Source organism: Amphiprion ocellaris, chromosome 10 (genome assembly GCF_022539595.1).
Source record: "Amphiprion ocellaris isolate individual 3 ecotype Okinawa chromosome 10, ASM2253959v1, whole genome shotgun sequence".
NCBI lineage: Eukaryota > Metazoa > Chordata > Actinopteri > Pomacentridae > Amphiprion > Amphiprion ocellaris.
Window position 1 is genome coordinate 35,167,672 of NC_072775.1, and position 15,560 is coordinate 35,183,231.

At 37.8% G+C, this 15,560-nt stretch overlaps 1 protein-coding gene across 3 annotated transcripts in view; it reads left to right on the forward strand.

Annotated features, from left to right (window-relative positions):
- The window catches only part of efr3a (EFR3 homolog A (S. cerevisiae)), a 129,632-nt gene that overhangs the window by 34,060 nt on the left and 80,012 nt on the right, over positions 1-15,560 (forward strand). For all 3 annotated transcript variants that reach the window (XM_055014683.1, XM_055014682.1, XM_055014684.1), the window contains exons 2-4: positions 8,837-8,913; positions 9,967-10,094; positions 10,789-10,939. In XM_055014683.1, coding sequence (XP_054870658.1) covers positions 8,837-8,913; positions 9,967-10,094; positions 10,789-10,939 — 356 coding nt within the window. The remainder of the gene's footprint in view (positions 1-8,836; positions 8,914-9,966; positions 10,095-10,788; positions 10,940-15,560) is intronic.

Consider the following 15,560-nt stretch of genomic DNA (forward strand, 5'->3'; position numbering starts at 1 on the left):
GTTTTCCATAAAGCTTCCAGGCTGTTTTTCCGTCCCGCTGTGTTGAATTTAAGCCTCCGTCTGCTGATAAAGAAGATCTAAAGGAGACCTTGAGAAGTCTCCGTCCGGCGGATACGTCTCCCCGCTGACAGACCGCTCAACCCGGCCGGAGAACAAAAACGGATTTTTAAGCGGCATAAATTTAGATATCCGTCTGCTCGGGGCTGCGGCGGAGCGACGGGAGGCTGTAAATTTATGGGTCATCATCTGTTTTTTTTTTTTTTTTTTTTTTTTTTTTATTGTGCTCGCGCCCTTCAAGGTTCAAAAGCAGGAACGTGGCGATGCAAGTCAATGAGCCACCATCCGTCCAGCACATAAACAACATCCAGCAAGTAAATGAGACGGAGACGCTCACAGCTGTAGAGTTCATTTTAGAACTGTGGGAGTCATGGTTCCTCATATTTACTGCTTCTTTATGGAAGCACTTCTGGGAACTAGAGGCTGATTTAGATTTATTTTTATACCTGAACCATCAGAGACTGTCTCAGTGAACTTTGTTATGATGTTTTGTTTGAGTTTGGAGCCGTTATATTCGAGTATTGAGTCATTTTATCGGAGGTTTGGGTGACTTTGTTCAAATTTTGAGTAATCTTATTAGTTTTCAGTAATTTTTTTCGGGTTTTGAGTCATTTTGTTCAAGTTTTGAGTCATTTTGTTCAAGTTTTGCGTCATTTTGTTTGAGTTTAGAGTCATTTTTGTTTAAGTGTTGAGTCATTTTGTTCAAGTTTTGAATAATTTTAATTGAGTTTCAGTCATTTTGTCCAAGGTTTGAGTCATTTTATTTGAGTTTTGAGTCATAAATAACAGCCATCCAGCGAGTAAATCCTATGGAGATGCTCACAGATGTGGAGTTTATTTTAGAACTGTGGGAGTCATGGTTCCTCATGTTTACTGCTTCTTTATGCCTCCGACGGTTACAGGGACCCAAGTGGAATCTCTTCTGGGAATTAGAGGCTGATTTAGATTTATTTTTATACCCGAAACATCAGACTGTCTCAGCATTGTGACTCATAACAAAATGCAGCTTTGTTATATTTGCCACAGAGATGGAGTGTCGGCGCGACAGCAAGTTTTCATTACATCAGAGGTCATTAACTGACACATAAGTCTTTGTCATGGTGCCCCTTTACTTACCAAAACCCGACAATATTGACTGGTAAAATGTATGTGATAGTAATTTATCCTCTAACACTACATTTACCCTCTAGTACTACATCTACTCTCTAATACTACATTTACCCTCTAATACTACATTTACCCTCTAGTACTACATCTACCCTCTAATACTACATTTACCCTCTAGTACTACATCTACCCTCTAATACTACATTTACCCTCTAATACTACATTTACCCTCTAGTACTACATCTCCCCTCTAATACTACATTTACCCTCTAGTACTACATCTACTCTCTAATACTACATTTACCCTCTAATACTACATTTACCCTCTAGTACTACATCTACCCTCTAATACTACATTTACCCTCTAGTACTACATCTACCCTCTAATACTACATTTACCCTCTAGTACTACATCTACCCTCTAATACTACATTTACCCTCTAATACTACATTTACCCTCTAGTACTACATCTCCCCTCTAATACTAGATTTACCCTCTAGTACTACATCTACTCTCTAATACTACATTTACCCTCTAATACTACATTTACCCTCTAGTACTACATCTCTCCTCTAATACTACATTTACCCTCTAGTACTACATCTACCCTCTAATACTACATTTACCCTCTAATACTACATTTACCCTCTAGTACTACATCTACCCTCTAATACTACATTTACCCTCTAATACTACATTTACCCTCTAGTACTACATCTACCCTCTAATACTACATTCATACAATGCCCTACTGGAGCTTTCCAACAAGGTTCCTGAACACCTGAAGAACATTGAGGAACATTGGATTGATTTTAATACCTTTAATGTACTTTTAAGTGTGTATTATGTCAGGAAATGGTATCAGACTGGAACTAAACAATAAATTAGTCAGATTGGAAGGAAAGGAAACTTGATTTAATGCAGCATCAAAGCTGTAGACCAGATGTTTCAGTTGTTCTGCGTCATCTTCACGTCTTCATCTGTCGTCCTTCAGTGAGAGAATGATGTTTTTCATTCAATTAGGCTAATAGTAGTAGTGATATCTAAGAGTTTTATCAGATTGGAGTTTGCTTTTTAAAGGAAGTAGCCATCTGTAAACCTTGGAAGACTTTATAGGAGCAGTCCAGGTCTGAAAAAAACTAGTAAACAAGACATTTTTCTGCCTTTGTTGTTGGTTTTTCTGCATGTCTTTCCCCTTTATTGCCGCCTCATATCCTGATGACCGTAATTAAAAACAAGCAGACGTTTCTCTGTGGATCTGTATCGTCTTCACGTCTTTATTTCTGCCCTCCATCCTGATCTGTAGTCCTTCAGGTTCCTTGTCTGATAAGATCTCTCAGATCTTAACTTCGACTGCTGCCCTTCAGGCGTCGCTCCCAGCTCATTTAAATCAAACTTCCGTCTCGCGACAACTTTATTTATTAACCTTTTTCATCTCTGAAGTCGCCTCCCGCCCTGAAAACTCCTGACGCCACTGGACAAGTGGCTGACAGTGAGGAGAGGAAGAACGGCGCGACGACTTTCATCCGGCTGTCAAAGGACGAGGAATGAATCAGCGGGAGCGAGGCCGCTCTTTAATCTTCTAGATTACGTCTCTGCACTCGCTTCAGGTGTAGATTAAAGGAGGTGGCACTGTGGGAGGCCAGATTTACCACGGAGCTGCAAGTTTAAGCTGGAAGTGGCCTGAAGACGCCTCAGCATGTCCAAATTAACCGCCGGTGTTCGGAGGGTAAATTCTCCTGAAGTGTCTGCAGAAAGGAAACAATCTCATCAGCTCTGACTTCACTTCCTGTGATGTTTCGACTGCTTCTGACCTCCAAGGAAGATAAAGACGGTGCATCCACCTCAAAGCAGACATATTTCAACTTCTGCTCTTTTGGCCTGTTGAAGTACAATTAGTTTCTGGACATTTTGTATCTGAAACAAAATGACTCGAAACTCAAGCAAAATGACATGAACTGAATAGCTCAAAATGTGTTCATAATGACCAGCAACTTGAACAAAATGACTCAAAACCTGAACAAAATCAGTTGAAACTTGAACAAAATGACTCCAAACTCCAACAAAATTACTCAACTAGAATGCAATGACTCAAACTTGAACAAAATGACTTGAGCTATATGACTTGACATTCAAACAAAATGACTTGAAACTCCAAAAAAATGACACAAAACTCAAACTAAATGATTCGACTCCAACAAAATGACTTGAAACTCCAATAAAGTGACTCAAAACTTGAACAAAATGACTTGAAATCTGAACAAAATGCCAAATATCGAGTAATTTTTTCCAACTTTCAAGTCATTTTGTTCAAGTTTAAGTCATTTTGTTTGAGTTTCAAGTCATTTTGTTGGCGTTTAGAGTCATTTTATTAAAATTAAAGTCATTTTAAAATTTTTTAGTCGGTGTTTGGAGGTTTTCTAATGTCATCCCTCTAAATTCTGAAGCATTTCTAGTTTTTATAGCTTTATCGTGCCTGTGTTGTATTATAAAATCAGCTTTAGAGAGAAGACTTATCTTTTATCTCGGTTACAGGACTGTAAACGTTCTCCATGTTAGCTTTAAAGTATGATTTCCCTCATTGTTATCGGCGGAGTGGGAGGAACCCGGAGCCTCGTCTGTTTCCAGGTTTCTGTCTCGTGTTGGACTAGTTTTTCTATGAACACAGCAGCCGGTAACCTGAGATCCACATCAGAGCCGCCGGCGTCTCCTCTCACAGAGCGAGGTAATCCCAGGTGATGACGGACAGCTCCCAGCTGATTGGACGAAACCTGCCATCCGTCACACAGGTGATGTCGAACCGGCGGCAGGAAGAAGAAGAAGCTGGGAGGTAGTTTCTGTCTGGCTGCTGGAAGCCAGTCTTCAGTCTGCCTCGTTGTGGATTACCTGGTGGTGTCTTCAGAATTTGGACCATCATGCCGTCGTTCTGTGTCCACGTCAGGAGATCGATCCTGAGGAGGTACCGGAGGGTTCCTCGGACCGAAGCTGACGGAGCTTTTAGCTACAGCCGAGCCTCCAGCAGACGAGGCCTCCTGAGCTCCGGTAGGTTGGATCTGGACTGGGTTTGGTGAAACTGTCGGTCAGAGAGGTGGTTTCTGTAGCAGGTTTTTAACAGACGAGCATTTTAAAGTGATGCAAAGACGTTTTTTACTCGGGTTCATTTTGTTGGAGTTTGGAGTCATTTTGTTTGATTTCGAGTCATTTTATTTGAGTTTCGAGTCATTTTGTTCATGTTTTAAGTCATTTTGTTCAAGGTTCATGTAATTTTGTTGGGATTTCGACTGATTTTGTTCACGTTTTGAGTAATTTCGTTTGAATTTTGAGTCATTTTGTTCAAGTTTCATCATTTTGTTTGAGTTTGGAGTCATTTTGTTTGAGTTTCAGGTCATTTTGATCAAGATTTGAGCCATTTTATTTGAGTTTCTGTCATTTTTTTCGAGTTTCGAGTCATTTTAATGATGTTCAAGTAATTATGTTGGAGTTTTGAATCATTGTGTTCAGGTTTTGAGTGATGCAAATACGTGATTATCTCAGTTCTAGTACATTTTTCCTCACTTTTCCAAATAATACGAAGACCTGCAGCTCAACGAGTGACAGAGAGGAATCCTTTAACCTTGGAGACCTGGAAATGGAAGAAGAGTGGAACTAAACCCACCTGGCGATGTGAAGAAAACTTGTTAACAATTACAAAGACTGTGTGGCAAAAAAAAAGGCTGAGAAAGGAGAGGAATAGTTTCATAAATTGCATTTTCATGGAAAAGAAACGATAAGAAAGAAAACACAGAAAATAGAAAACAACAGACCAAACAGGAAGTGAAACTAAACGTCCACCTCAAAACAGGCACATTTCAACTTCTACTTCTTTGTCCTGCTGGATTACAAGTAGTTTATGGACATTCCCGGACCAAAATGACTCCAAACTCAAACAAAGGACTTGAAATTTAAACTGAATGACTCAAAATGTGTTCATAATGACCAGAAGCTCAAACTAAATGACTTGAATGTGAACAAAATGACCAGAAACTTAAACAAAATGACTGTAACCTTAAAGAGTAAAGTCATTTTGTTTTATTTTTGACTTATTTTGTTCAAGTTTCAAGTCATTTTAGTGGAGTTTTGAGTCATTTTATTCATGTTTTGAGTCATTTTGTTGGCATTTTGAGTCGTTTTGTTGGAGTTTTGAGCCATTTTTTTTAGTTTTGAGTCATTTTTATTCAAGTCTCAAGTGATTTTGTTCAAGTTGAGTCATTTTGTTTGAATTTGTAGTCAGTTTGTTCAAGTTTTGAGTCATTTTGTTCAAGTTTTGAGTCATTTTGTTCGAGTTTTGAGTCATTTTGTTGAAGTTTCGAATGATTTTATTCAAGTTTTGCGTCATTGTGTTGGAGCTTCATGTAATTTTGTTGGAATTTTGGGTCATTTTATTCAAGTTGAGTCATTTTGTTGGAATTTGAAGTCATTGTGTTCAGGTTTTGAGTCATTTTCTTTGAGATATTGAAATTAAATTGTATCATCGGTAAAGAATTGAACATAATATCAGTATTTTTACAAGTTTTAACCATAAAATTGCCCTTTTCTACTGCATTTAAATCTGTAAAAACATAGTTTTTAGCAGATATTTGACATCATCCTGACTTTGTTTTCAGAGTTTTTTTTCGGTTCTTCTGTATTTCTTCCACTTTATTCTGGGTTTTGCATCGTCCCGGTCTCCTCTGATGGGAATCAATAAAACATAAAGATCATGTTGTTCAGGAAATCTCTTCCCAGCATGCAGCAGTGATGGAAACTCATGTTAACAAGCTGCTCAGTCAGAAGCACTGCGTATGGATTTAGACGTTCTGCTGTTTTCCTGCATGTTTCTGGTGAAAGCCGCCGGTGGCAGCGACATGTTTGGTTCCCGTTTGGTCTCGGCACTGCAGCTGGATGATGGATTTGCTTGTCTTGTTGCCGGGCGGTAATTCATCAGCGACTCTGCAGCATGATTATGCAGCTGCAGATCTATAGCTGGACGCTTAACCTGATGCATCGCCTCTATTACGGTATTGAAGCCTTGCCGCTCTCGGCCTGAGCGCCTTTTAATGTAATTCCGAGCTGCCGTCATTCATTTTCTGCCTCCGAACAAACAAAGAAGTCAACCAAAGAGATGCATCCAGTCTGTATAACCATTATTTATTATTGTTTATCCATCTAATCATGCACAGTATGGATTTTTTTCTGACCAATGAGCTTATTTGAAAGAAATTAGATTTTTTTTTGGAAGAAAAATTATGTATTTTCAAGATAACTGGTATTTTCCAGAATTCCTCATTACAAAAAGATGCAAAATTATCACAAAAATATACAAAATCAACACAAAAAGATGCAATTACAACAAAAAGACACAAAGTCATCACAAAAAGATGCAAAATTATCACAAAAATATCTAATTAGAAAAAAAGGACACAAAAATCACAACAAAAATACACAAAATCAGGGGTAAAGATGCAAAATCACCACAAAAAGATGCAAAATTATCACAAAAATTTGTACAATCACCACAAAACGACACAAAAATCCCCACAGAGATGATTTTCCCTAGAAAAAGATGTCATTGTATCTCAACGGGACCGACCTGGTTAAATAAAGGCTAAATAAAAATTTAAAAAGAAAATCCCCACAAAACCAACACAAAAACATACAAAATCACTGCAAAAATATGCAATTACAATAAATGGACACAAAATCACAACAAACAGATGCAAAGTTACCACAAAAACACAAAATCACCACAAAAAGATGCAAAATTATTACAATACAAGCCAAATCAACACAACAATGTATAAAATAACCACAAAAACATGCAAAATCACCATAAAAAGACACAAAATGAACACTAAAAAGATGCATTTTTTGTGTGAAAGTGAAATGAAAGTTTTACTGGATTTAAATCATTAGTAACTTTACGTCTTCTACTGTTTTTATTCTAGTTTTTTTTGACAAATTTCAATCTTTTCTTTTTTATATATATATTTTACTTTGAAAAGGAATTTTATGACTCAAGCTCAGCTTTATGCTGCTGAACGTGGACTTCTAGAAAGCTGCCTCCAGTGGAAACGAGACTTTTATTTTCCTCAGAATCAGTGGAAATGTGAGATTCTGTTTACTCTTCGTGTTTGTTTCCTGATGAAACCAGTGAAATCTTCTGGATGTTTTCCTGTAAAGTGACTCCATGTTGTCGAATAAGCAGCGTCTCGTGTTTCAGCCACTTCCTGTCGGCTTTCTTTCATCTCGACGGCCACAAAAAGACTTCAGGTCCGTTCAGGCTGAAACTCTAGAAGCTTCACCAGCAGGAAGCAGTTTAATGAATGAATGATCAGGTGGATGATCAGATCGGTCCATCAGGTTTATCATTGAATCACTGAATCATTTTCTGATCTGTGCAGTGAAGTTGAGTTAAAATCTACCACAGATTATTTATATTATCAAACCTCTTAGAGAGTTCATGCTGTTTTTTTTCTTCCTATTATTTAATGAAATAGCAGTAAATTGTTCACATGACTCTCTGGTATCTTTATATTGTTATTTCTGTAAATTCAGATTCTAGTGATTCAAGTTCAAGGAAAAGCAGAAAATCTTCACACTGGAGACGCTGAAACCAGAAATTGTTTGTAAAAACACAACTAAGTCCTGAAATGATGAAGAAAATCAGCGATTTATTTTCTGTATAAAATAAATAATCACCACAAAATGATGCAAGATCAGCAAAAAAAAAACAAAACACTCAAAAAGATGCAAAATCAGCATAAAAAGAGGCAAACTCAGCACAAAAAATACAAAATTAGCAAAAAAAATAATAAAGCACTACAAAAATATACAATTACAATAAAATGACATAAAATCACCACAAAAAAATACAAAACTTCCACAAAAGCATGCAAAATCACCACGAAACTATACAAAATCACCACAAAATAGCCAACATCACTGCAAAAATATCCAAAAGAACCACAAAAAACCCAAATCTCCACAAAATCACCTAAAAAAACCGACACCAACACAAAAAAATACAAAACTTCGACAAAAATAAGCAAAAGCATCAAAATCATAGGGCAGTTTGCCTTTTAATCCCCATTCTTTCCTTATACTTGATCAAAAAAGGGAAGAAAAATGGTTCAATAGACCAAGAAAACTATCTATTTTCTTTTATTCTATTTGTTGTGGTATTTTTGGCTCTTTTACTGTATCTGGTGTTGTTGTATTCATTTATTTTGAAAATCTTTGAAACTCCTTTATTTTTAAAAAAAAAAAACATAAATAAAATTGAGATAAAACTTTATTGAGATCGAAGGAAATTCTTGTTGCTTCACATCACTTCATTATTATAATTTTATTATTCTGTTTTTTGTAAGTTTTCTTAAAAGACTTCTATTTTCTCCTTCACCTGCTTTTTTATCTCTAGATTTCAATAATAGATGAAAGTGAAATATTGCACATGGAATAAAAAACTGCAGACCATTCAGAAACTACTGAGAAAATGATTTTGATAATATTGTTGATATCTGCAGAAGGAGGAGTTTTACTGTTTAAAACCTTGTATATCCTGAAGCCTTGAAGAACTCTTAGTCTTCTTGAGTCCTTTAATCCGTCGTAAACATTCCTCTTTGCTCATTTTCTCATCTTTGTCATCTGTTGCAGGAGTTTGCGGCTGCTGTGGGCCACTGAGGCCGAGATACAAACGTCTGGTGGACAACATCTTCCCCGAAGACCCAAAGGTGAGTTTCTGAGACGAACATAGAGAGCTGATCTATAATCTATAATCACACTGATTCTGCTGCAGGCCCTTGATACGCCTGCAGAGACCGATAACTGTCACCCAGAGAGATTAATAAACTGATCGGAGTGACTTCAATTAAATAATGTCATCATTTAATGTTGTTTTATCTCTAGTAAAATGAAGAGAATTAATTTTAAAAAAAATGCCTTAAAAGAGGCAAAAAAGGAGCATTTTCCTTCAGGTTAGCTGAGATTTTAGTGCTTTCTTTTTTTTTAAATGGATATATTTTAATTATGTTATTGTTTGGCTGTTGTATCTGTCTGAAATGGACTGAATTTCAGACAGATGAAACTGTCGTGTTCTCACTGACCTGTCGCTGTTCAAGTCCAGACTGAAAACCCACCTATTCAGACATGCCTTTGACTCCTAGCCCTGTTTTATTTTCATGTCATGTCAATGCCTTTTTAAATGTTACTGATTCATCTGTGCTGCATTTTGGTTTTATGGTTTTTATAGTTTTTTATAGTTTTATGGTTTTATGTTTTTGTAGGAACCAACTGTAGTTTTATCTATCTATCTATCTATCTATCTATCTATCTATCTATCTATCTATCTATCTATCTATCTATCTATCTATCTATCTATCTATCTATCTATCTATCTATCTATCTATATATATATATATATATATATATATATATATATATATATATATATATATATATATATATATATATTTGGTCTTCTTTTATGTAGTTGTAAAGTGTTCTATAAATAAATGTTGATTGACTGATTGATTGATTGAATTAGATTTAAAAATGCCCTAAGAGATCATTTAAAAACTGGACCAGAACCATTAAAGCTACAAAAAGACTTAAAACTTGAACAAAATGACTCCTAAGTGATGTTTCCTACTGATCTGAACTCTAACATCTTGGCTTTCCTTCAGGATGGACTCAGTAAATCTAGAACTCTAACGTGAGTTAGAGCATGTTTGTACCAAAGTAAAAACTCAAAGCAACAAAAATAAATATGTCTTTGTTTCCTTCAGGATGGACTCAGTAAATCCGACATGGAGAAGCTCACCTTCTACGCCGTCTCGGCTCCGGAGAAACTGGACCGGATCGGAGCTTATCTGGCCGAGAGACTGAGCAGAGACGTGGTCCGACATCGATATGGGTCAGTTAGCTTTAATCATGATGAAGATGATAGTGATGATGATGGTGATGAAGATGATGATGAAGATGATGATGGTGATGATGATGATGGTGATGGTGATGATGATGATGATGATGGTGATGATGATGAAGATGATGATGATGGTGATGATGATGGTGATGATGATGATGAAGATGATGATGATGATGATGGTGATGATGATGATGATGGTGATGAAGATGATGATGATGGTGATGAAGATTATGGTGATGATGATGATGGTGATGATGATGGTGACGATGATGGTGATGATGGTGATGATGATGATGGTGATGGTGATGATGATGATGGTGATGATGATGATGATGATGATGATGGTGATGATGGTGATGATGATGATGATGGTGATGATGATGATGGTGATGATGGTGATGATGATGGTGATGAAGATGATGGTGATGTGATGATGATGATGATGATGATGATGATGATGAAGATAATGAAGATGATGATGGTGATGGTGATGAAGATGATGGTGATGGTGATGATGATGATGTGATGATGTGATGATGATGATGATGATGATGATGATGATGATGATGATGATGGTGATGATGATGAAGGTGATGGTGATGGTGATGGTGATGGTGACGATGATGGTGATGATGATGGTGATGGTGATGATCATGATAGTGATGAAGATCTCTACCTCCAGGTATGTGGTGATAGCGATGGAGGCTCTGGACCAGCTGCTGATGGCCTGCCACTCTCAGAGCATCAAACCCTTCGTGGAGAGTTTCCTCCACATGGTGGCCAAACTGCTGGAGTCCAGAGAACCAGACCTGCAGGTTCTGGGAACTAACTCGGTGAGGAATGAACCAAAAATCTGGTCAGATTCAACTCATCTGTTAGTTTCATATCATAAAGGCAGCGTAGGTGGATTCAAACTGAACCTGTTTGTACCAGAGGTTGGTAGTTACTGGATTAGAAGAGTATTTATGTCCATGTACCTCCAGAACAAAGATCTTAGAACCTAGACAACCTGTGGAACTCCAGAACCAACCAGAGCGTTAGAGGGTAGATGTAGTGTTAGAGGGTAAATGTAGTATTAGAGGGTAAATGGAATATTAGAGGCTAAATGTAGTATTAGAAGGTAAATGTAGTATTAGAGGGTAAATGTTGTATTAGATGGTAACTGTAGTAAACCTGTTTTCTCTACGTGATATCAGTAAATGTAGATCAGCTGTAGTTCCTGGTTGTTCCACCAGGTGGAGCCTCTTCCTGTTTAATCCTGTAGAGACCAGAGGAGGCATCAGACTACAGTTCATGTTAAACCAGAGAGCATTGTGGGAGTTTATCTAGTGAAGGGGCACCATGACAAAGATTAATGTGGTAATTAATGACCTCCGACCAGAACTAATATCAACTAATAGTTTGTCTACTGATCCAAACAAAGTTCTAAATTATTGATTAAAAAGAGTTTTCTGAATTGGCGTTAATGTTTACATTCGGTGTAAACAAAGACACAGATTTGGTGTATTTCTCGTTTTCTTTCTTTGAGATGTGAGCATCTAAAAATCTACAAAGCATCTTCTACTTCTGATTTTATGACCTTTTTTGATCTTCTCAAAGCGGGTCAAAGCCGTCAGCCTGAACTCAGAGGTTGATGTTTGTGGTTAAAGAGCTCATTTGGAGGAAGCTTCTCCGTAACGGAGCCTGATTATTTTTAGCCTCGCTGAGCCGCCGGCAAATGTCAGCCCCGTTTCTGCTGCTGCTGAAGGTGAACCCAAAGTAGTTTTGCCTCCTCTTCCTCCTCCCATCTTCAGCCGTTGTTCATCTGAGCAGGAAACCGAGCTGAAGGTGGCGAAGCGAAGGTGTCTGCATTATTTATGTTTGGTATTTAGACTCTGACAGCAGCAGCCGCCTTCAGGTAGCGCCGCCTTAATTAAATCCAAAGCTTAATGTCACTGTTTGGGGTTTTAGGGTCGTATCCAAGCAAAACGGAGTGCTCCACCTAATTATCGCTTTAATGAGTTTGTTTCTGTGGAACAAAAGCGAACCGGAGCTCCACAAATTACTGCAATCTGGTTGGAAGAGCGTTTGAAACCAGGTGGATAATAATTAGTCATAAAACATCCAACGTTTGGTTTTCTGACAGTCCATGATGAAGCTTCAGAGTAGCCGAGTCCTTCAGAATGGAGAAAACGTGTCTTCAAAGGTATTTTATTATCTATTGTAACGTGGTGCCATGGAAACCTACAGCCAAAATCATTTGCTGTGGAAACTTACATTACTGTGGAAACCTACAATCACATGGTGTTGCCATGGAAACCTAAAGTCCCGAACAGTTGCCCTGGAAACCTATCAGACACGGTTACCGTGGAAGCCTGTAGCTTCAAACAGTTGCCATGGAAACCTACAGCCATGTGTGGTTACCATGGAGAAATACAGCCCGACACTGTTGCCAAGGAAACATGGAAATTTATAGTCAGACTTGGTTACTGCGGAAACCTAGAACAAGACTTGGTTACCATGGAGACAAACAGTTGCCATGAAAACATGCAGCCAGACATGTTTACTTTTTAAACCTACAATCAGACATGGTTGCCATGCCAGAAACAGTGGCTGTGGAATCTACAGTCAGACATGGTTACCATGGAAACATATACCTAGAAACAGTGGCCGTGGAAACCTACAGCCAGCTATGTTTACTTTGGAAACCTACAAGCAGAAGTGGCTACAATAGAAACACACAATCCGACACTGTTACCACAGAAACTTACAAGCAGACATGGTTACCATAGGAACATACAATCTGACACTGTTACCACGGAAACCTACATTCAGACATGATTAAACATTGAAACCTACAGTCAGATGTGGTTACCATGGCAGCCTTAAACAGTGTTTTTATCATTTATTCTAATGAGACTCTTGTGTTCCGTCCATTTTAAAACGTTTAAAACGTTTTTTCTTTGTGATGTTTTTATACGCTGGAAACTTTTCATGACTGAAATCTTTAGTAAACATCGTTGCTGTTTCCACCTGGAAGTGAAGCGTTCTGAGCTGAAAGCCAAATGAACGTCTCTGAAACATGTTTTTTCCCCTTCTAATTTGAGTTTGTGCAGCTCCTCCTTAATGAATTCCATCTGTTGCTTCTCCGTCCGTCTTCTTGTGATTTCACACATTAGATTTAGTTCACAGATGGACACACAACAGTTGGCTCTTCTTCCACAGTGAACTTTAGGTTTTATCTGAAAGTCAGAAACTCTTTAATTAGCAGCGGAAAGAGGAGCAGCAGCAACAAACATGAAGAACCTTCTAACATTTTATTCAACAGCATTAATATCAGATCAGAGCAGGGGTTAAAATATAGAACAACAACATGATGATGATGAAGGTTATTTGAACAAGCAGCGAGACAAAGTTCTTTAAAACACAATTAGATCCAGAGTCGACGTGAAAGAAAAATAAAAACTAAAGACACTCGATAATTAATACAAAATAAAAGAAGAAATATAAAATATAAAATCAGAAGGTGAATTTACAGTTTCAATAGTACAAAGACTGTTTATATAAACAGACAAGAAGAAAAGCAGACATTAGAATAAAATAAATAAATAAATATATATTTATATACATACATACATACATATATGTATATGATGGTGATGCCTCACACACTGAAAGGTTAAACGTATTTGAATATTTTCTAATCACTCAGAAACATTTAGAACATAATTCTACATTCTACAGATACTTAACGTCAGTAAAGATGAAGTTATTAGAAGTTGCTGCTCAGTTCTGTGCAGTAAATCTACTTTTTCCGTCCTCATTAGCGCAGTATAAATGGGTTTCAGTTTAAAGCTGCATAAACGCAGATTTTTATCCAATCATGGAGAAAACTGCAACGAGAGCCGGAGTCTGATAATAATTGTTCTGCTTGAAAGTGTTTGTGGCAGACGTGGTGCAGATAACTGGCAGTTTAAAATAATATTCAGGCAATTACTCAGATTTAACCACTAGTTGATGTGTTTCCTTGGATACTGCATGTATGTGTGTATTTATACCAGTTTATTTGCGTCTGGTTGAACTGCAGTTTAGATTGCATAGTTACCATGGAAACCTACGGCCAGAAACAGTTGCCATGGAAACCTACAGTTGAGAGATGGTTACATGGAAATCTACAATTAGACCAGTTACTATGGAAACCTACAGCCGAAGACAGTTGTCATGAAAACGTACACCCAGATATGTTTACTTTTCAAACCTACAATGACACACGGTTCGCACACATACCTAGAAACAGTTGCCATGGAAATGCACAGTCAGCTATGTTTATCATGGAAGCCTACAAGCAGACAGGACTACCATGGAAACATACAGCTGGATATGTTTACCATGGAAACTTACAGTCAGACATCGGTCCCATGCAAACATACAAGCAGATGTAGTTACCATAGAAACGTACAGTCACACGCTGTTGCCGTGGAAACCTACAGTCAGACATCGGTCCCATGCAAACCTACGAGTTCAGTATTGGTTTCCAATAGAAACGTACAATCTGACACTGTTGCCATGGAAACCTACATTCAGACACAATTAAACATTCATACCTACAGTCACATATGGTTACTATGGGAACCTTAAACGGTACTATGGAAACTCACATCTACAAATACTTCCATGGAAACCTCCAAGTAGAAACTGTTACCATGGAAACATACGGTCACAGTCACAGCATCCAGAGAAGCAATGAAAAGACAGGATCCTGTTCTCTACTTTGTGACATATTGTTGTTTATTTATTTATTTATTTATTTATTTATTTATTACAATATCATTGATGGGCTGCACAGTGGTGTAGTGGTTAGCACTTTCGCCTTGCAGCTAGAAGATCCCTGGTTCACGTCCCGGCTTTCCCGGGATCTTTCTGCATGGAGTTTGCATGTTCTCCCTGTGCATGCGTGGGTTTTCTCCGGGTTCTCCGGCTTCCTCCCACAGTCCAAAAATATGCTGAGGTTAATTGATCATTCTAAATTGCCCGTAGGTGTGAATGTGAGAGTGATTGTTTGTCTCTGTATGTAGCCCTGTGACAGACTGGTGACCTGTCTAGGGTGTCCCCTGCCTTCACCTGAGTCAGCTGGGATAGACTCCAGCCCCCCCCCATGACCCTAGTGAGGATTAAGCGGTGTATAGATGATGGATGAATGGATGGATGGATGGATGGATGGAATATCATTGATCTAGTGAAACCCGACATGTTCTGGAAAACATCTGGAGTCATTTAGCAGATTTTTTTAAACGATATCCATCTAGTTAAAACATCTGTATGAATGTGAACTCATTTCTACTTAATCAGCCAAAACACACAAATCCATTATTTATGGAACCTTGAAGATCTACGATGTTTCCTGTTTCTCTGCATCGAACTTAAGATTTGAACTTTCTTGGTGGATTTCAGAAAAACGGAACTGTGTACCAAGTA